The 20999-nt window shown below is 41.6% G+C and overlaps 1 protein-coding gene across 4 annotated transcripts in view; it reads right to left on the reverse strand.

The window, feature by feature from the left end:
- Positions 1-2364: 2364 nt before the first annotated feature.
- Positions 2365-20999, reverse strand: part of steap2 (STEAP family member 2, metalloreductase) — an 85772-nt gene continuing 67137 nt past the window's right edge. For 3 of the 4 annotated variants that reach the window (XM_068007061.1, XM_068007060.1, XM_068007062.1), the window contains exon 6: positions 2365-3948. In XM_068007061.1, the coding sequence (XP_067863162.1) occupies positions 3664-3948 (285 nt within the window). In that variant the 3' untranslated portion in view covers positions 2365-3663. The remainder of the gene's footprint in view (positions 3949-20999) is intronic. The other variant, XM_068007063.1, reaches the window with a different exon arrangement.

Genomic DNA, 20999 nt, shown 5'->3' on the forward strand with positions numbered 1-20999 from the left:
GTCTTAAAGGACGTGAAAAAGTTGGAGAGATGGGGAGATTTAGGGCGGAAATTCCAGAGCTTAGGGCCAAGGTGGCCGAAGGCATGGCCAATGGTGGGGTAAAGAGATAGGAATTCGCAAGAGGCCAGAGATGGAGGGACATAGAGCTCTTGAAAGGTTGTAGGGCTGGAGGAGGTAACAGAATAAGGGAGGGGCAAAGCTATGAAAGGATTTGAGCATGGGGATGAGAATTTTAAATTAAACGGGGAGCCAATGTACGTTAGCGAGCACAGGGATAATGAGTGAACGGGATTGGTGTGGGTTAGGTTTCAGGCAGCAGATTTTTGGATGAGTTCAAGTTTATGAAACGTGAAGGATGGGAGTCCGGCCAGGAGAATATTGGATTAGCCGGGCCTGGAGGTGACAAAGGTGTAGATGAGGGTTTCAGCAGCAAATGGACTGTGGCAAGGGTGGAGATGGGCAATGTTACGAGGTGGAAGTGGGCAGTCTTTGTGATGGAAAGCACCTCCACCTGCTCTATAAGTTGATATGAGGAATCATGAGGAGAACTTGTCTTTGATTAAGATCCTAGAAGTGAGAGGACAGTGTACTATCTCACTGCACAACCTTATTCCCTTTGTAATTAATGGACCAGAATTTGCTGACAGAATAACGGCAAGTTACCCGTTAAAGTTGAAACATATAAAATTCTGACAGTGCTAGACAGACTGGATGGAGGGAGGATGTTTCCCCTGGCTGGGGGGTCCAGAACAAGGGGTCACAGTCTCAGGATATGGGGTAGGACATTTAGGACTGAGATGAGGAGAAATTTCTTCATTCAGAGGGACGTGATCCTGTGGCGTTCTCTACCACAGAAAGCTGTGGAAGCCAAGTCACTGAATATATTTAAGAAGGAGCTAGATAGATTTCTGCTCCTATTTTCTATGTTTCTATGTTTCTTTATGTACACCGTTATTAGTGTGTAAAAAATCCAGCGATTTGTGGCAAGGAAGAGACACGCCGTGAATTGTGAATCACCATAAATTGCTGGATGATTTGCATCGCTCCGCCGATATCCTTGCAAAAATGGGAACTCGCTATTAATCTCCCCATCAGTTTCAAGAAATTGCTGCATTTGCAATGTAAATACGAATTAAACTCACCGCAGAAAGTTAGGGCTGGTATTTAAAGATGTAAGGACCCTTTTAATTACGAGATTTATATTCCTGCAATGCTACTCAACCTCAGAGGCTCAGAAAGGAAACAATTGAAACTGTGGAGTCTCACTCCAGCAGGTAGTAAATTGTTCCTAGAGATTTTTTTAAAAATTCTTACTTTTCCTTTCTGTCTCTTTTCCCTCTCTTTATCCAATCTTCCTTTCCCTCTCTTCAGTTCTCTTTCTGTTTCTAATTTGACACTAATTCACCCTATTTCCATCTCCCTTGTGACCCCGTTTCTTTCTCTTCCTTGAGTTTCATAGGTTAAGGAGATAAACTACTGGTCCTGTCATTCACCAAGGTCCCAGATCCCCCATTACCCGTTAACAACTTGCACTTACAGCGGCGCAAAAATTTTTGAGCCGAAGGATGAGGGAAAAAATCCAACTCATAGGGCACGCTGCGAGATGCTACACTCCAGCAAATTCTGGCCATTTATGTACTAGATGGATGAGTTTTACTGGGCCAAAAAGTGTTTTATCATCCCTGACATCTTGTGCTCTTCTGTCAAGTAAACAGACAACACCTCATGAACCTACATTACTGTAAGTACACATTGTCTTCTGATTTTAGCCTAATTGACAATTTAACCATTTGATAAGTTACAGTGAAATAATTTCAAAGTAAAATAAATGCATTTAGAATTGTTCTATTCCCTTCAAAAGATAACTAATTCAAGATTGCTACAGAGCACGAAACTGTGTGATTACATAAAAATAAGTTCAGACTGAAATGTTTCTCAAAACAAAGGTGAATTCCAGGTTCTTGGGTGTGGGGGGTCGGAGAGAGATTAAATAGAAGGAGAGAGAAAAAGAAAATATTTTGAATATAATACTTGGAGGATGTATGAGAAATTCATCTTTCAGCGTTCCTAACATTTCTCATTGCTCAGTACTCAAAAGAATATTTTCTGTTTTTCAGGAAATGTGAGCAAATTCACACTGCAGAAAGGGTTACGCTGATGCATCCCAATAAAGGATGCGTGCTGCAATATTTTGCAAACTTGATTGTCAGCAAAATGTCTTTTGCATACATTTCTGGCCAGGTGGTCTCAGTGATTCAAACACAGAAACATTAAGCATCATTCTGCTTATCTTATGGATACAGCAATAAATAGCCTGATTTCTCTTCACTAATACTGTTAACATTCATTTAGAAACAAAACATGTTTGGAAACATAAAGTAATTTTTATTGCACGTTATTAGTAGTTCCGTCTACTCAATCAACAAAGACTGAAATGTAAATTACACCATTGACAGATTTAATTGAAAATAATAATAATACACAGATTGTCACACTTCTACATAAACAACTATATTATAATTATGAACACTGCGTGTTATTGATGTACCAAAGATTGTATACACCCGGAATGCTGGGGCTTGTGTGATAATGCAGTGGTATTCCATATATTCCTTGGCAAATAACAATTTCTGGAAAATTTGGTCTAGATTGTCACACCAATTGTCAAATAATCATTTACACAGGTGGATTTTATTTTCATTGGTGTGATTTTTTATTCTACTGAAAGCAACATTTTTCATTCCTAAACAAAAAAGAATGATCATGAAAGAATAAGTGTTGGCATTTCCTTATCGTTACGACAATTGCATTAATGATATTTTACCATACAAAAACTGTTAAAGGAGTTTAACTGCCTTTACTTCTGATTGTTACCACAGACTTTAAAGTGATTTCAAATTTAAGGAGCTATGTCTAATAAATACATCCTAACAAACATATTGAAAAACAGAGGGATTTAGTGAAATGCTCACCCTTATTTTCCAGGAGCAGAATTTTTAAAAATATGCCAGCACAGACTAGGGATAAAACCTGGGACCTCCCCAAACTGTACAGTACAGTACCATACAGACAGCAGGATCCATTTTCCTCAGCAACTTTAATTAAAAATATAGGTTACTCTACACTAAGTACATGTTAGGATAGCTCGGTGCTTAGCGTTCTGACATTCAAACAGCATTCCTGGCAATGTTAGGGAGAGCACAGGTTCATCGATTTTTTTCCCACAATAGCAGCACGATAGTAAGTAAAAACATTTAACAGATTCTTCTGACAGGGTCTAGACATCAAATTGCTAAAATGTTTACCATTTTTAATCACTGCATGTAGCTCATTTTAATACTGAGCTCATTTAATGTGTTAATTTTTAAATGTGGCATAAACAGGTTAGATAATGGAATTCTGAGTTTGTTAATTTCTACATAAACCACTACTTATGAGCTGAGCTGAGTTCATCATGTGAGATAAACCGTGGATCCCACACACTGTTCACTACTGTATACTTCATATATATTCTATCTTTAGACAACAGGTAAGGAAATACAAGAAACTGGAGTTTCTAAGATAATTTGTCAATAATTTACAACCTAATTAAACAAACTTAACACAGCAGTCTTCATTTCATAAAGTTGAATAGCTTAAATGGAATCAATTTTTGGCAAAACGTCACATAACGGTAACTCTTTCCGGAGATGCTTGAAGAACTATTGTTGAAGTGTCATCTGTGAATTGGCTCTTTTCCCAACCCTTGCGTATTTTTCTCAATCTCCTATTGACGCACGGAAGCAGCAAAATAAGTTTCCCAAGGATGACTGTGAAAGGCAGAATAAGAGCTAGCACAAAGTTTGGTGGTGTGTAAAACCTGTAGTACTGCTCCTCAAAGGCTCGCTTCCATCCATAAATCAGAACATGGAAGGTGCTGATAAGGAGGGCCACGTAACCAAGTGTAGACTTCAAGAGAAAAGAAAGGATATAATTTTCTTAGTAAAATCCATTTTCATCATTCAATTTATTACATTTTGGGCACATCTCTCTAAACCTTGAGTAGAATCACTTCCTATGATGAATGAAAATCTATATATTTTAATTCTGTATCATATGCTTTTCTTTCCAAATATGACCCATTGTTTCATCAAGTGGAAACACTATGGAAACCCATAGTGCATTAGTCTTCCCCAGGATATAAGACCTATGTGAGAAAAAGGAAGCATTTTTGCCTAAGATGTATTATTTATTGGATTCTGTCTTGCAGGATTAAAATCAAGGGTAATTTGAAGAAAAAAAGCACAGGTTTTTTGTTGGAGTCAGATTATTGTCTCCATGACATCTATATCAGACATAGACTTGGTCTGAAGCAGTGTTATTCTTCCACTTGCCAAATTTGAGGATATCATGTAGCTGGAGTATAGTGCCTGGAGTTCTGTTTCATCCCTGAGTCTCATTATGTTTATCTAGGTAAAAGCACACCCTGGTTCTTAGGAGACGCAAGATCTGCTTAGAGGGGTAGCCAGTAACACTTAACCCAAGACCTCTCTACCTCTCCTCCTTTAAGACGCTCCTTAAAACCTACCTCTTTGACCAAGCTTTTGGCCATCTGTCCTAATAGCTCCTTATGTGGCTTAGTGTCAAATTTTGTTTGATAATCGCTCCTGTGAAGCGCCTTGGGACATTTTCCTACATTAAAGGCGCCATATAAATGCAAGCTGTTGTTGTTGTTGTGGTTGTAGTAGTATCTGCCATAAAAACCCAAAAATGTAATAATTGGATATAAAAACCTGTCCCATGATATCCATATTAATTCTTTGGTGTTAAAAATTAATCTGTGAAAGATTTTGATAGATTAATGAGAAATTAGTGGTGCATTTATGTGTTATAATTTCTGTGTAATTCACAATACTATTATATTGTGGATTTGTTCCAGTACAGCTGGAACCAGTGGGATGTTGTGTGATGTAGTGCAGGAAATGTTTATGCTTTGAACATTCTGTTCAAATGAGCTTAGTGGAAAAATAAATTTGAGGAACTAAACCCAAGAACGTCAGCAGCTCCAGGAATTTCCTCTGGGCTGACAATTCTTTTTTAAGTTTCAGCTCACATACTATGAGACTTAAAAATTGTATAATTTTACAGTAATAATGCCAGTCAGATGCAAGGTGTAGCTTTATTACTGTAATATTGTCATGCTAAATATATACAAAGATTTTTTTTAAAGGTTTAAAGACTTTACTTCTGCTCTGCCACTGTTTTTTTTCTCCTTGTTCTCTTTGGCTATTATAAAAACAAGCTTTTTTTCTTTCTTTCTTGCCTTCCTTTGTTCTTCTTCCACCATTTAACTCTCATTTGAACTTTTCTTTTATTCATTTTACTTTAAATAACAACTTTTTTCTCACCTGCCTCCATTGACCAGCTGTCAATTTTGGAACTAAAACCCTTATCTATCTCAAGGCTACATTTATATTACAGCTTCTAGAGTGGTAGGTGCAGTGTAGGTTCTAGCCAGGTAATACAGTGTTTTAAAATGTATTTTACAAAGCATCTATAGCACAGAAACAGGCCACTCAACCCAACTGGTCTATGCCGGTGTTTATACTCCACACGAGTTTCCTCCCACACTAATTACCTCTTCCCACCCTGCCCAGTATCTCTCTATTCCTTTCTCCCTCATGTATGCATCAAGCCTCCCCTTGAATTCATCAATGCTATCTGCTTCAACCACTCCATGTGGCAACTAGTTCGACGTTCACACCACTCCGTGTAAAAGAAATTCCTCCTAAATTCTTTATTTGATCTGCTAGTGGCTATCATATTTATGCCCCCTTCTTCTGGACTCACCAATAAGTGGAAACAATTTCTTCACATCCACCCTTATCGAACCCCTTCATAATTTCAAAGACCTCTATCAGTTGTCTTCATAGTCTTCTCTTTTCCAAGAAGAGCCTGCTCAATCTTTCCTGATAGTTGCATTCTTTCAATTCTGGCAACATCCTCGTCAATCTTTTCTGCATTTTCTCCAATGCTTCAATATCCTTTTTGTAGTATGGAGATCAGAACTTCACACAGTGTGGTCTAACCAGGGTTCTACATAAATCTAACATTATCTCCCTGCTTCTGTATTCTATTCCTCCAGAAATGAACCCCAGTACTTTGTTTGCACTCTTTGTGGGCCTACCAACTTGTGTTGTTACTTTTAGTGATTTATGTCCCCGTCTTCCCAGATCTCTTTGCTCCTCTACCCCATTTGGTTTCTTACTTTTCAAGCAATAAGTGGCTTGCTTTCTCCTCCTACCAATATGAACTACCTCACACTTTGTTATAATGAATTTCATTTACCATTTATCTACCCACTCTGCAAGCTTGTTTAGGTCTTCCTGTATTTTGGACAGTGTGCCACATTATTAACTAAATCCCCAAATTTGGTATCACCTGCAAATTTCAACACCATACCTCCAATTACATAAGAACATAAGAAATAGCTGCATGAGTAGGCCATACGGCTCCTCGAGCCTGCTGTGCCATTCGATAAGTTCATGGCTGATCTTCGACCTCAACTTCACTCCCCTAGAGTCCAAAAATCTATCTATCTCAGCCTTGAATATACTCAATGACTTAGCATCCATAACCCTCTGGGGGTGAGAATTCCAATGATTCACAACCCTCTGAGTGAAGAAATTCCTCCTCATCTCAGTGTTAAACGACATTATCCCTTATCCTGCAATTATGCCCTCTAGTTCTAGACTCTCCAGTCAGGAAACTACCTCTCAGCATCTATCCCGTTGAGCCCCATCAGAATCTTATTTGTTTCAATGAGATCACCTCTCATTCTTCTAAACTCCAGAGTGTATAGGCCCATTCTACTCAACCTCTCCTCATAGGACAACCCTCTCATCCCAGGAATCAATCTGGTGAACCTTCGTTGCAATGCCTCCAAAGCAAGTACATCCTTCCTTAGATAAGGAGACCAAAACTGTACACAGTACTCCAGATGTGGTCTCACCAAAGCCCTGTACAATTGTAGCAAGATTTCCTTACTCTTGTACTCCAATCCCCTTGCGATAAAGGCCAATATGCTATTTGCCTTCCTAATTGCTTGCTGTACCTGCATGCTAACTTTCTGTCTTTCTTGTACGAGGACACCCAAGGCTCTCTGAACATTGAATACACAGAAACATAGAAAATGGGAGCAGGAGTAGGTCATTCGGCCCTTCGAGCCTGCTCCGCCATTCAGTATGATCATGGCTGATCCTCTATCTCAATACCATATTCCCACTCTCTCCCCATACTCCTTGATGCCTTTTGTGTCAAGAAATCTATCTAGCTCCTTCTTAAATATATTCAGTGACTTGGCTTCCACAGCCTTCTGTGGTAGAGAATTCCACAAGTTCACCACCCTTTGAGTGAAGAAATTTCTCCTCATCTCAGTCCTAAATGTCCTACCCCGTATCCTGAGACTGTGACCCCTCGTTCTGGACCCCCCAGCCAGGGGAAACATCCTCCCTGCATCCAATCTGTAATAGTTGCTCATCATTTAAAAGATATTCTGTTTTTCTATTCTTCCTACCAAAGTAAATAACCTCACATTTCCCCACATTATACTCCATCTGCCACCTTCTTGCCCACTTACTTAACCTGTCTGTATCCCTTTGCAGACTCTTTGTGGCCTCCTCACAGCTTACTTTCCCACCGAGCTTTGTATCATCAGCAAACCTGGGTACATTACACTCGGTCCCTTCATTTAAGTCATTAATATAGATTTTAAAAAGCTGAGGCTCTTGCACTAATCCTTTCGGCATCCCACTAGTTACAGCCTGCCAACCTGAAAATGACCCATTTATACCTATTCTCTGTTTTCTGTCCGTTAAACAATCCTCTATCCATGCTAATATACCATTCCCAACCCCATGAGCCCTTATCTTGCGTAACAACCTTTTATGTGGCACCTTATCGAATGTCTTTTGAAAATCCAAATATACAATATCCACTGGTTCTCCTTTATCTACCCTGCTAGTTACATCCTGAAAAAAATCGAATAAATTTGTCAAACATGATTTCCCTTTCATAAAACGGGTACGGTAGCATAGTGGTTATGTTACTGGACTAGTAATCCAGAGGCCTGGACTAAAAATCCGGAGTCATGAGTTCAAATCCCGCCACGGCAGCTGGTGAATTTAAATTCAATTAATTAATTAAAAATTCAATTAATTAAATAAAAATCTGGAATTAAAATACCAGTATCAGTAATGGTGGCCATGAAACTACCGGATTGTCGTAAAAACCCATCTGGTTCACTACTGTCCTTTAGGGAAGGAAACCTGCCGTCCTTACCTGGTCTGGCCTATATGTGACTCCAGACCCACAGCAATGTGGTTGATTCTTAATTGCCCTCTGAAATGGCCTAGCAAGCCACTCAGTTGTAAAATCTCGCTACGAAAAGTCATAATAAGAATAAAACCGGACGGACCACGCGGCATCGGACCACTAGGCACTGGACATGACAACGGCAAACCAAGCCCAGTCTACCCTGCAAGGTTCTCCTTACTAACATCTGGGGACTTGTGCCAAAATTTGGAGAGCTGTCCCACAGACCAGTCAAGCAACAGCCTGACACAGCCATACTCACAGAATCATATCTTTCAGCCAATGTCCCAGACTCTTCCATCACCATCCCTGGGTATGTCCTGTCCCACCGGCAGGACAGACCCACCAGAGGTGGCGGTACAGTGATATACAGTCAGGAGGGAGTGGCCCTGGGAGTCCTCAACATTGACTCTGGACCCCATGAAATCTCATGGCATCAGGTCAAACATGGACAAGGAAACCTCCTGCTGATTACCACCTACTGTCCTCCCTCAGCTGATGAATCAGTCCTCCTCCATGTTGAGCACCACTTGGAGGAAGCACTGAGGGTAGCAAAGGCACAAAACGTACTCTGGGTGGGGGACTTCAATGTCCATCACCAAGAGTGGCTCGGTAGCACCACAGCTGGCCGAGTCCTAAAGGACATAGCTGCCAGACTGGGCCTGCGGCAGGTGGTGAGCGAACCAACACGAGGGGAAAACATACTTGACCTCGTCCTCACCAATCCACCTGTCGCAAATGCATCTGTCCATGACAGTATTGGTGGGAGTGACCACTGCACAGTCCTCGTAGAGATGAAGTCCCGTCTTCGCACTGAGGACACCATCCAACGTGTTGTGTGGCACTACCACCGTGCTAAATGGGATAAATTCAGAACAGATCTAGCAGCTCAAAACTGGGCATCCATGAGGCATTGTGGGCCATCAGCAACAGCAGAATTGTATTCCAGCACAATCTGTAACCTCATGGCCCGGCATATTCCTCACTCTACCATTACCAACAAGCCAGGAGATCAACCCTGGTTCAATGAGGAGTGTAGAAGAGCATGCCAGGAGCAGCACCAGGCATACCTAAAAACGAGGTGCCAACCTGGTGAAGCTACAACTCAGGACTACATGCGTGCTAAACAGCGGAAGCAACATGCTATAGACAGAGCTAAGCGATTCCACAACCAACGGATCAGATCAAAGCTCTGCAGTCCTGCCACATCCAGTCGTGAATGGTGGTGGACAATTAAACAACTAACGGGAGGAGGAGGCTCTGCAAACATCCCCATCCTCAATGATGGCGGAGTCCAGCACGTGAGTGCAAAAGACAAGGCTGAAGCGTTTGCAACCATCTTCAGCCAGAAGTGCCGAGTGGATGATCCATCTCAGCCTCCTCCCGATATCCCCACCATCACAGAACCCAGTCTTCAGCCAATTCGATTCACTCTGAATGATATCAAGAAACAGCTGAGTGCACTGGATACAGCAAAGGCTATGGACCCCGACAACATCCCAGCTGTAGTGCTGAAGACTTATGCTCCAGAACTAGCTGCGCCTCTAGCCAAGCTGTTCATTACAGCTACAACACTGGCATCTACCCGACAATATGGAAAATTGCCCAGGTATGTCCTGTCCACAAAAAGCAGGACAAATCCAATCCGGCCAATTACCGCCCCATCAGTCTACTCTCAATCATCAGCAAAGTGATGGAAGGTGTCGTCGACAGTGCTATCAAGCGGCACTTACTTACCAATAACCTGCTCACCGATGCTCAGTTTGAGTTCCGCCAGGACCACTCGGCTCCAGACCTCATTACAGCCTTGGTCCAAACATGGACAAAAGAGCTGAATTCCAGAGGTGAGGTGAGAGTGACTGCCCTTGACATCAAGACAACATTTGACCGAGTGTGGCACCAATGAGGTCAATGGGAATCAGGGGGAAAACTCTCCAGTGGCTGGAGTCATACCTAGCACAAAGGAAGATGGTAGTGGTTGTTGGAGGCCAATCATCTCAGCCCCAGGACATTGCTGCAGGAGTTCCTCAAGGCAGTGTCCTAGGCCCAACCACCTTCAGCTGCTTCATCAATGACCTTCCCTCCATCATAAGGTCAGAAATGGGGATGTTCGCTGATGATTGCACAGTGTTCAGTTGCATTCGCAACCCCTCAAATAATGAAGCAGTCCGAGCCCGCATGCAGCAAGACCTGGACAACATCCAGGCTTGGGCTCATAAGTGGCAAGTAACATTCGCGCCAGATAAGTGCCAGGCAATGACCATCTCTAACAAGAGAGAGTCTAACCACCTCCCCTTGACATTCAACGGCATTACCATTGCCGAATCCCCCACCATCAACATCCTGGGGGTCACCATTGACCAGAAACTTAACTGGACCAGCCATATAAATACTGTGGCTACGAGAGCAGGTCAGAGGCTGGGTATTCTGCGGTGAGTCATTCACCTCCTGACTCCCCAAAGCCTTTCCACCATCTACAAGGCACAAGTCAGGAGTTTAATGGAATGCTCTCCACTTGCTTGGATGAGTGCAGCTCCAACAACACTCAAGAAGCTCGACACCATCCAAGATAAAGCAGCCCGCTTGATTGGCACCCCATCCACCGCCCTAAACATTCACGCCCTTCACCACCAGTGCACTGTGGCTGCAGTGTGTACCATCCACAGGATGCACTGCAGCAACTCGCCAAGGCTTCTTCAACAACACCTCCCAAACCCGCGACCTCTACCACCTAGAAGGACAAGAGCAGCAGGCACATGGGAACAACACCACCTGCACATTCCCCTCCAAGTCACACACCATCCCAACTTGGAAATATATCGCCGTTCCTTCATCGTCGCTGGGTCAAAATCCTGGAACTCCCTTCCTAACAGCACTGTGGGAGAACCGTCACCACACGGACTGCCGCGGTTCAAGAAGGCGGCTCACCACCATCTTCTCAAGGGCAATTAGGGATGGGCAATAAATGCCGGCCTCGCCAGCGACGCCCACATCCCATGAACGAATTTTAAAAAAATGTTGACTCTGCCTATTCATATTATGATTTTCTAAGTGCCCTGTTACCACTTCCTTAATAATAGATTCCAGCATTTTCTCGATGACTGATATCAGGCTAACTGGCCTGTAGTTCCCTGTATTCTCTCTCCCTCCTTTCTTGAATAGTGTTGTTACATTTGCTACTTTGCAATCTGCTGGGACCTTTATAGAATCTCGGGAATTTTGGAAGATCATAACCAATTCATCCACTATCTCTACAGCCACCACTTTTAGAACCTTAGGCTTACTACTGTTCTTCGCAACATTATAAGTCTCTTCTTTTAATCTAATACTATCCTTAACTTCTTTAGTTAGCCACTGATGGATCACTTTTCTTGTGGAGTTTTTATTTCTCAATGGAATGTATAATCGTTGATAATTTTGAAATATTTCTTTAAATGTTTGCCATTGCTTATCCACCATCATACCTTTTAATCTAATTTCCCAATCTACCTTTGGCAACTCGCCCCTCATACCTATGTAATTGGCTTTATTTAAGTTTAAGACTCTGGTTTTCGACTTAAGTTTGTCATTCTCAAAATGTGAAATTCTACCATATTATGATCACTCTTCCCCAGAGGATCCTTTACTAAGCGATTACTAATTAACCCGGTCTCACTACACAAGACAAGATATAAAATAGCCTGTTCCCTGATTGGTTCCATGACATATTGTTCTAGGAAACTGTCTCGAATACATTCCATGAACTCGTCCTCCAAATTACGTTTGCCAATTTGATTTGTCTAGACTACATGAAAATTGAAGTCCCCCACGATTACTGCATTACCTTTCTTATAAGCTCCTATTATTTCCTGATTAATACTCTGTTGAATGGTATGGTTACTACTGGGGGGGTCTATAAACTACTCCCCTCAGTATTTTCTGCCCCTTGTTATTTCCTATCTCCATCCACACTGATTCTACTTCCTGATCTTCCAAGCCAAGATCCTTTCTCACTACTTATGTCATCCTTTATTATCAGGGCTACCCCCCACCCACCCTCACCTCACCCCAACAGTTTTTCCATTCTACCTGTCTTTTCAAAATGTCAAGTACCCTGGACTATTTAGTTCCCAAACTTGGTCACCTTGCAACCACGTTTCTGCAATGGCTATTAGATTAAACCCATGTATCTCTATTAGTGCCACTAATTTGTCTATCTTGTTACAAATGCTTTGTGCATTCAGATAAAGCACCTTTAGTTTTGACTTTTTACCATTTTTCCCTGATTTGACCTTCTTCGCTGATGCACTATTACCGTTAAACTCTCTGTCCCTTCCTGTCACACTCTGCCTATCTTTACCCAAGTTGCAACACTGCTCTATTGCCTTGATTTTTCTCCTTAGATTTCTAAATTTCCCTTCACCTGATGCCCCCACTACCTTTTTGGTTTGAAACCCTATCTAGAGCCCTAGTTATTCGATTCGCTAGCACACTGGTCACAGCCCAGTTTAAGTGGAGCCCGTCCCAACGGGACAGCTCCCTCTTTCCCCAGTACTGGTGCCTGTGCCACATGAATCGAAACCCCTATCTCCCACACCATTCTTTGAGCCACGCATTTAACTCTCTGATCTATTTGACCCTATGCCAATTTGCACGTGGCTCAGGTAGTAATCCAGAGATTATTACCTTTGAGGTTCTGCTTTTTAATTTGGTCCCTAGCTCCTCAAACTCCCTCAGCAGAACCTCTTTTTTAGTTTTACCTATGTCGTTGGTTCCTATGTGGACCACAACAACTGGATCCTCCTCCTCATGCCCCAAGTACTTTTCCAGCCAAATCATTGTAATTGTGGATGACGCTGGCAAGGCTGCAAGTATTGCCCATTCCTATTTGAGAAGGTCTTCTAATGAGAAGATGGTGGTTGGCCATTGTCTTTGTAGTGATTGTTTGTACAATTGAATGCTTTAATGTATAATGGCAACACTGAGTTAACTGCCCAGCAGTGAAAATTAAAATCTAGCCCATAATCTTAAATCATCTTTGTGTAATATGACAAATATTCATGGAAATTATATCAAGATTATCCTAAATCATCTACAGTGTGCTAACACCTAAACCGGATTTAATCTTTTCTATGTTTCTAACATTGGGGTTTCTGCAGGAAGTTGTCTTCTGAAAAACACTTCTACCCCATGTGCTATATTTTATTCTATTTTGCTGTGGTTGTGTTAAGCTTTTACATTAGTTCCTAGCCAATTGGCAGATTATTTCAGAACATGGCTATTTCTAAGTGGTGTTATAGATCCTCTATTGTCGGTGAGATTTTATCTATTCCTTTATGCTACACCTCAAATGTCTGTAAACTTGTATTGGCTGCTGAAATAGTTTTCAAGAAAAAACAGTACACAACTTGCTTCAAATTTATAAAACCCTTGCTGGTGGTGGGATATGTAAGAAGGACTTTATATAATTTATATTTAATTACAATTTTTGAGATTGAGGGCCAGAAATTCCTGGGGCCGGGAAGGTCAGATGCACACAGATTCCAAATCTGCCAGGGTTTCACCCCTTTTCGGCTCCATCAAAAAACCCGGTAGTTTCATGGGTGGGCGCATAATACGCCTCCTACAAATGGGCAGACATATTACAAAGGAATGCAAAAAAGGAAAATGCATCGTAGAACACATTTTTCTCATTTACATCCTTAGCAATGCTTAACAATAGGGATGTCCTGAGACTCCCTGGCATTCAGAGTGATTGACCGGATTACCTAAACTGGCAGAAGAGGAAAGCCACATTTTCAGTATTTTTTTGGAGACCGTAGTTCACTTCAGCATTGTGCTGCAGAGAAACTCCAACCCCCACCACACATGACGGGCAGACAAAAAGGGCAAGGGGGCCAACCCAACATATACAAGGGGGCCAACCCAACCCCATGGTCATCCACTGGAGGCATTCACCAGCTCCGCCCACTCCAAAGCCTCCCCTTGAATTTCAGTGCCATAAAATTTAAATATGGGAAAGGACATTTTAAGGACATCTTTTGTGCTGACACCATTGGGGCAACATAAATATAAAACATGGACATTGAATGCCTCTGGAAAAACAATTTTAAGTTGCACTTTCAGTTTTTAACAGCAAATAATATTCTCATTTCTCAAGAAGGGACCGACTGCCCCAACACAAATTCCAACTTTCAGGGACAAGCTAATAATACACCCGCCCACAATTGGAAGAAGCAAACTGATGATTTTAAACAAAAAACTGCAGATGCTGGAAATCTGAAACCAAAACAGAAAATGCTGGAAACACTCAGCAAGTCAGGCACAATATCTGTGGAGAGAAGTGACAAGTCAATGTTTCCGGCATTGGCCTCCATTAGAACCAGAAATGAGCAGCTTCTCAGAGCCAGGGAAAGGGGAGGGGGAAAAAGACATGTACACAAGAAGAAAAAAAAGATGAGCTGTAAAAGTGATTTAGTAGAGAGCAGGAGGTGGTTAACATACAGAAATTATAATAACTTAAGTCGAAAGGAGGCACGATAAGAGAAATAAAAGACATATATGAGACCCAGAGAATGTGTGAATAGTTAAAGCCGGTTAGTTAAGTTGGAGAGGTGGACCATGAAAACCTAGCAAACCCCTCCCCAACTTATTTATGGTTTTCACAGAATAATGAACAGAGTTGTGGAATTTAAGCTCTAAAACACCTGGAAAAATCATATGATACCATTTAATTAAAAATGGAATTTGATTTATTGAGTCACTGTAAACCAGTGGCCCCGATATTACCCCCAAAATTGAATACACACCCACTTGTTCTAATGCTATATGAGATCTGCTAATGTATATTTAAATATAAGAAGCTCACTCCACAAAAATGCCTTCCACAGAAATTACAGGACTAACAAACTCAGTGACCTTAAAGATGGAAATCCATATGAACAGCTTAGGATAAATATTTCCTAATCTCTGAATTTTCTTTGAAAATCTTTGTTACAGCTGTAGGCTGGATGGAAATGCTGTCCTTCCAAAAAGAAAAAAAATCTATTAACTTCTACTACACATGTGACTTGGTAATAAAACTAAAAGGATCAATTAATGTAAATGAGTTATTTTCCTAATACCAATTTCAATGGTGCATTTTATAACAATTTAGATTTAAATTTTTGAATCCTTTGGGGGTGGCAGCAGTCTTGAGAAGTAGCACAAAACAGACAACTTCAATGGAAAAGAAAATCAAGCGGGGTGTAAAACGAGCTGCCAATTCGCTATCACCTGTTTTGTGCTACCGTCTAAGACCAACGTCACCCCTTTTGTGTCCAAATTCAGGCCTTATTTAGTAATGGGCCAATTGCTGCTAATGTAGCAGTTGTATTTCATGTTCTCTGAATACTGCACTGTTTTTGTAACATGCTCTGATTCTCTGTGCTGACAGTCCTCTCCTGCTCTATTTGAGATAACAGTTCTTAAAGGAGTAGTTACAATCATCCACATCCACTGCTGGGAAGTCTAAGGAGATATATTTCTAAACAGAATCTCCAATTATAGTTTAGGCAGCTGACTTCAGTTAACTCTGAACATTCTGTAATCTGTCAGTTCTCATCAATTTTCCCCATTTCTATGCAAGTAGCATTTGTGTACAAAGGAACTTTGTATTCATTCATTACTGCAGAACATTCCAGCAATGGCTGGTATATTTATGAACAATTAGAGGGATGTGTCAATGCTGAGTTGCATGCTGTAATTAAAAGATTTTTGTTTAATTCTAAGACCAGCACAATAAATAAGCACCATCTTGTAATTATTGCTAACCTAATTTATGTAGGCACATGATGCACAGAGTGTGTGCGAAGGGCGTGGAGGCAAGATTTCCTGTGCCAGCGTTTTGAAGGGCTGCTGGCTACCCTGAAAGATATGCTTCTTTTTTGGCTGAAAGATGGTTGAGGGCAAAATGGTTTTAATCAGCAATCCAGCTTCAGAGCTTCTGCAGCAAAAGGTGGCCCTATTTGGAAGAAACGGCCAGACTGCGATAGAGTAGTACCAGAACAGCGCGGGTGAAAGTGATGGGATCACATAAATGGAGTCTCATCTCTGGCCTAAACCTGGGAGCAGGTAAGGAAGAAATATTTTGGCCAATGCAATGTTGCCAAGGTAACAGTGTAAACGTGGCAGCATGTTAATATGTTATGTGAGGTTTCACTGTAAACTTGGCACATCATCACAAAGGGAGAACACTGTGAACTATGTCAATGTTCATTTGGCCGGCTGCCGGATGGGAAACGGATCAAAAAAATGTTAATGAGGTCCTGCCGTTTTGGCCTCCCCGCACCCCCATAAATATCAGGGCCACTGGCTCAAGTAGCAGTCATGCATTATATCCACCAACTCTGACTCTAAACTACTTAGGATTTCCTAGTTTATATTAGGTTGATTGAGGTCTCCCACTGAAACAATTTGCCTGTTGTCACATATTCCCTTTATCGCTTCATAGAGCAAACTGTCCTTTTTATGTTGACTGTGGGCACTTATCTTTCTTGCTTCTTTTGCCAACCTTAATCCATCCAATATCTCCATTTCCTTGGCTTTCCTCAGCACTTGTCCCTCTGACATGACAACACGGTTCCTGATTGTACTGGTCTCCAGTTCCAATCCCTGAAGGTTCACTCTTGAAATCTGATGTTTGCCTGGCCATATCACTTATCTGAGATGACTTGCTTACTGAATCTAATACTATTCACTCATCCTCAAAAATCTCATCCCTTCTGTCTGCCCTTGTAAGTTTGTGTACTTTGCTTTCTTGAGTCACTATTGGCACTGACCTGGCCAAAGTTCACAGGCTCAGGGGGAAGATGGTCGAGGGAAAAACACAATTGCTTCATCTAAGGCACTCTCCTTGTTAGACGCCGGAAAGTCTGGTGCAAGTAACCAGGTCTGGGGAAGGGGTGCTGGTTTCCATCACCCCCCTCAGAAAGAAGAGACAAGTGCCCCCAGAGGCCACTTTGTAAGGTGACCATAATTAAATTGGACACTGACACCAGTACTGGGGAAAGAGGGAACTGTTCCGTTGGGATGGGCTCCACTTAAATCAGGCTGGGACCAGTGACGTGGCGAATCGAATAACCAGGGTAGTAAATAGGGCTTTATACTAATCAGAGATGGGGAGGGCTCAGGTAAGGGTAAATTTATAAGTATAAAGAGAAAAGTCAAGGCTGTAGAGCAGAGTAGCGATTTGGGTAAAAACAAGCAGAGTGTGTCAAGAAGGGACAGAGAGTTTAACAAAGATAATAGGGCATTAATGACGAGGGTCACATCAGGGAAAAATAGTAAAAAGTTAAAATTAAAGATGCTGTATGTGAATGCACGAAGCATTCATAACAAGATAGATGAATTAATGGCACAAATAGAGATAATTGGGTTTGATCCGGTAGCCATTACTGAGACGTGGTTGCAGGGTGACCAAGGTTGGGAACTAAATATTCCAGGGTACTTGACTTTAAGAAGAGATAGACAAAAGGAGTGGTGGTGGGAGGGCGGGGGTGGGGGGTAGCCTTGATAATAAAGGATGAGATAAAGGCAGTAGTGAGAAAGGATCTGAGCTCAGAAAATCTGGATGTAGAATCACTATGGGTAGAGCTAAGAAATAACAAGGGGCAGAAAACACTGGTAGGAGTAGTTCATAGGCCCCCTAACAGTAGTTATGGTGTTGGACAGAATATAAATCATGACATTAGAGGAGCATGTAACAAGGGTAATGCAATAATCATGGAGGACTTCATATGGATTGGGCAAACCAAATTGGCAAAAGTAGTTTGGAGGACAAGTTCATGGAATGCATTCGAGACAGTTTTCTAGAACAATATAGAAAATAGGAGCAGAAGTAGGCCATTCGGCCCTTCGAGCCCGCTCCGCCATTCAATATGATCATGGATGATCCTCTTTCTCAATACCATATTCCTGCTCTCTCCCCATACCCCTTGATGCCTTTTGTGTCTAGAAATCTATCCAGCTCCTTCTTAAATATATTCAGTGACTTGGCCTCCACAGCCTTCTGTGGTAGAGAATTCCACAGGTTCACCACCCTCCGAGTGAAGAAATTTCTCCTCATCTCAGTCCTAAATGTCCTACCCCGTATCCTGAGACTGTGACTCCTCATTCTGGACCCCCCCCCCCCACACCCAGCCAGGGGAAACATCCTCCCTGCATCTAGTCTGTTTAGCCCTATCATAATTTTATATGTTTCAATGAGACCCCCTCTCGTTCTTCTAAACTTGAGTGAATACAGGCCGAGTTGACCCAATCTCTCCTCATACGACAGTCCTGCCATCCAGGAATTAGTCTGGTAAACCTTCGCTGCACTCCCTCTATGGCAAGTATATCCTTTCTTAGGTAAGGAGACCAAAACTGCACACAATATTCCAGATGTGGTCTCACCAAGGCCCTGTATAAGTGCAGTAAGACATCCTTGCTCCTGTACTCAAATACTCTTGTAATGGCGGCCAACATACCATTTGCCTTCCTAACTGCTTGCTGCACCTGCATGTTTGCTTTCAGTGACTGGTGTACAAGGACACCCAGGTCCCTTTGTACATCAACATTTCCCAATCTATCACCATTTAAATAATACTCTGCCTTTCTGTTTTTCCTTCCGAAATGGATAACTTCACATTAATCCACGTTTTACTGCATCTGCCATGTATTTGCCCACTCACTCAACTTGTCTAAATCGCCTTGAAGCCTCTTTGCATCCTCCCCACAACTCACAATCCCACCTAGTTTTGTGTCGTCAGCAAACTTGGAAATATTACATTTGGTTCCCTCATCCAAATCATTGATATAGATTGTGAATAGTTGGGGCCTAAGCACTGATCCCTGCGGTACCCCACTAGTCACTGCATGCCACCCCGAAAAAGACCCATTTATTCCTACGTTGTTTCCTGTCTGTTAACCAATTTTCAATCCATGCCAGTATATTACCACCAATCCCATGTGCTTTAATTTTGCACACTAACCTCTTATGTGGGACATTATCAAAGGCCTTCTGAAAATCCAAATAAACCACATCCACTGGTTCTCCCTTATCCTACCAGTTACATCCTCAAAAAACTCCAGTAGGTTTGTCAAACACGATTTCCCTTTCATAAATCCATGTTGACTTTGTCTAATCCCGTTGATATTTTCTAAATGTCCTGTTATCACATCCTTTATAATAGATTGTAGCATTTTCCCTACTACTGATGTTAGGTTAACCGGTCTGTAGTTCCCTGTTTTCTCTCTCCCTCCTTTTTTAAATAATGGGGTTACATTTGCCACCCTCCAATCTGCAGGAACTGTTCCATAATCTATAGAATTTTGGAAGATGACAAACAATGCATCCACTATTTCCATGGCTACCTCTTTTCGTACTCTGGGATGCATTATTAGGCCCTGGGGATTTATCGGCTTTCAGCCCCATTAATTTCTCCAGCACTATTTTTTTCACTAATATATGTTGAGGAATCACCCAGGGAACAGACTATTTTAGATCTAGTATTGTGTAATGAGACAGGGTTAATTAGTAATCTTATTGTTAAGGATCCTCTGGGGTAGAGAGATCATGATATGATAGAATTTCATATTGAGTTTGATAGAGATGTAGTTAAGTTTGAAACTAGTGTCTTAAATTTAAACAAAGCCAATTACATCGGTAATGGGTGAGTTGGCTAAGGTAGATTGGGAAATTAGATTAAAAGAAATGATGGTAGAAAAGCAATGGCAAACATTTAAAGAAATAATTCATAATTCTCAACGAATATACATTCCCCTGAGGAATAAAAACTCCACGGGAAAAGTGATCCAACTGTGGCTAACTAGAGAAGTTAAGGATAATATTAGATTAAAAGAAGAGGCTTACAATGTTGCCAAAAAGAATAGTAAGCCTGAGGATTGGGACGGTTTTAGAAATCAGCAAAGGATGACCAAGAAATTGATAAAGAGGGAGAAAATTGAATATGAGAGTAAACTAGCAAGAGGTGTTTGACAAATCTATTAGAGTTTTTTGACGGCGTAACTAGCAGGGCAGATAAGGGAAAACCGATGGATGTAGTATATTTGGATTTTCAAAAGGCATTCGCTAAGGTGCCACACAAGAGGTTGTTACACAAGATTAGGGCTCACGGGATTGGGGGTAATATATTAACAAGGATTGAGGTTTGGTTAACGGACAGAAAACAGACAGTAGGAATAAACAGGTTGTAACTCGTGGGGTGCCGTAAGGATCTGTGCTTGGACCTCAGCTGTTTACAATATATAGCAATGACTTAGATGAGGGGACTGAGTGTAATATATCCAGGTTTGCTGACGATACAAAGCTAGGTGGGAAAGTTAGCTGTGAGAGGACACAAAGAGTCTGCAAAGGGATATAGACAGATTAAGTGAGTGGGCGAGAAGGTGGCAGATGGAGTATAATGTGGGGAAATATGAAATTATCCACTTTGGTAGGAAGAATCAAAAAGCAGAATATTTTTTAAAAGGTGGGAGATTAAGAAATGTTGTTATCCAGAGAGATTTGGGTGTCCTTGTACACAAATCACAGGAAGCTGACATGCAGGTACAGCAAGCACTTAGGAAGGCAAATGGTATTTTAGCCTTTATTGCAAGAGGTTTGGAGTATAAGAGTAAGGAGGTCTTAC

Source organism: Heptranchias perlo, chromosome 2 (genome assembly GCF_035084215.1).
Source record: "Heptranchias perlo isolate sHepPer1 chromosome 2, sHepPer1.hap1, whole genome shotgun sequence".
Lineage (NCBI taxonomy): Eukaryota > Metazoa > Chordata > Chondrichthyes > Hexanchiformes > Hexanchidae > Heptranchias > Heptranchias perlo.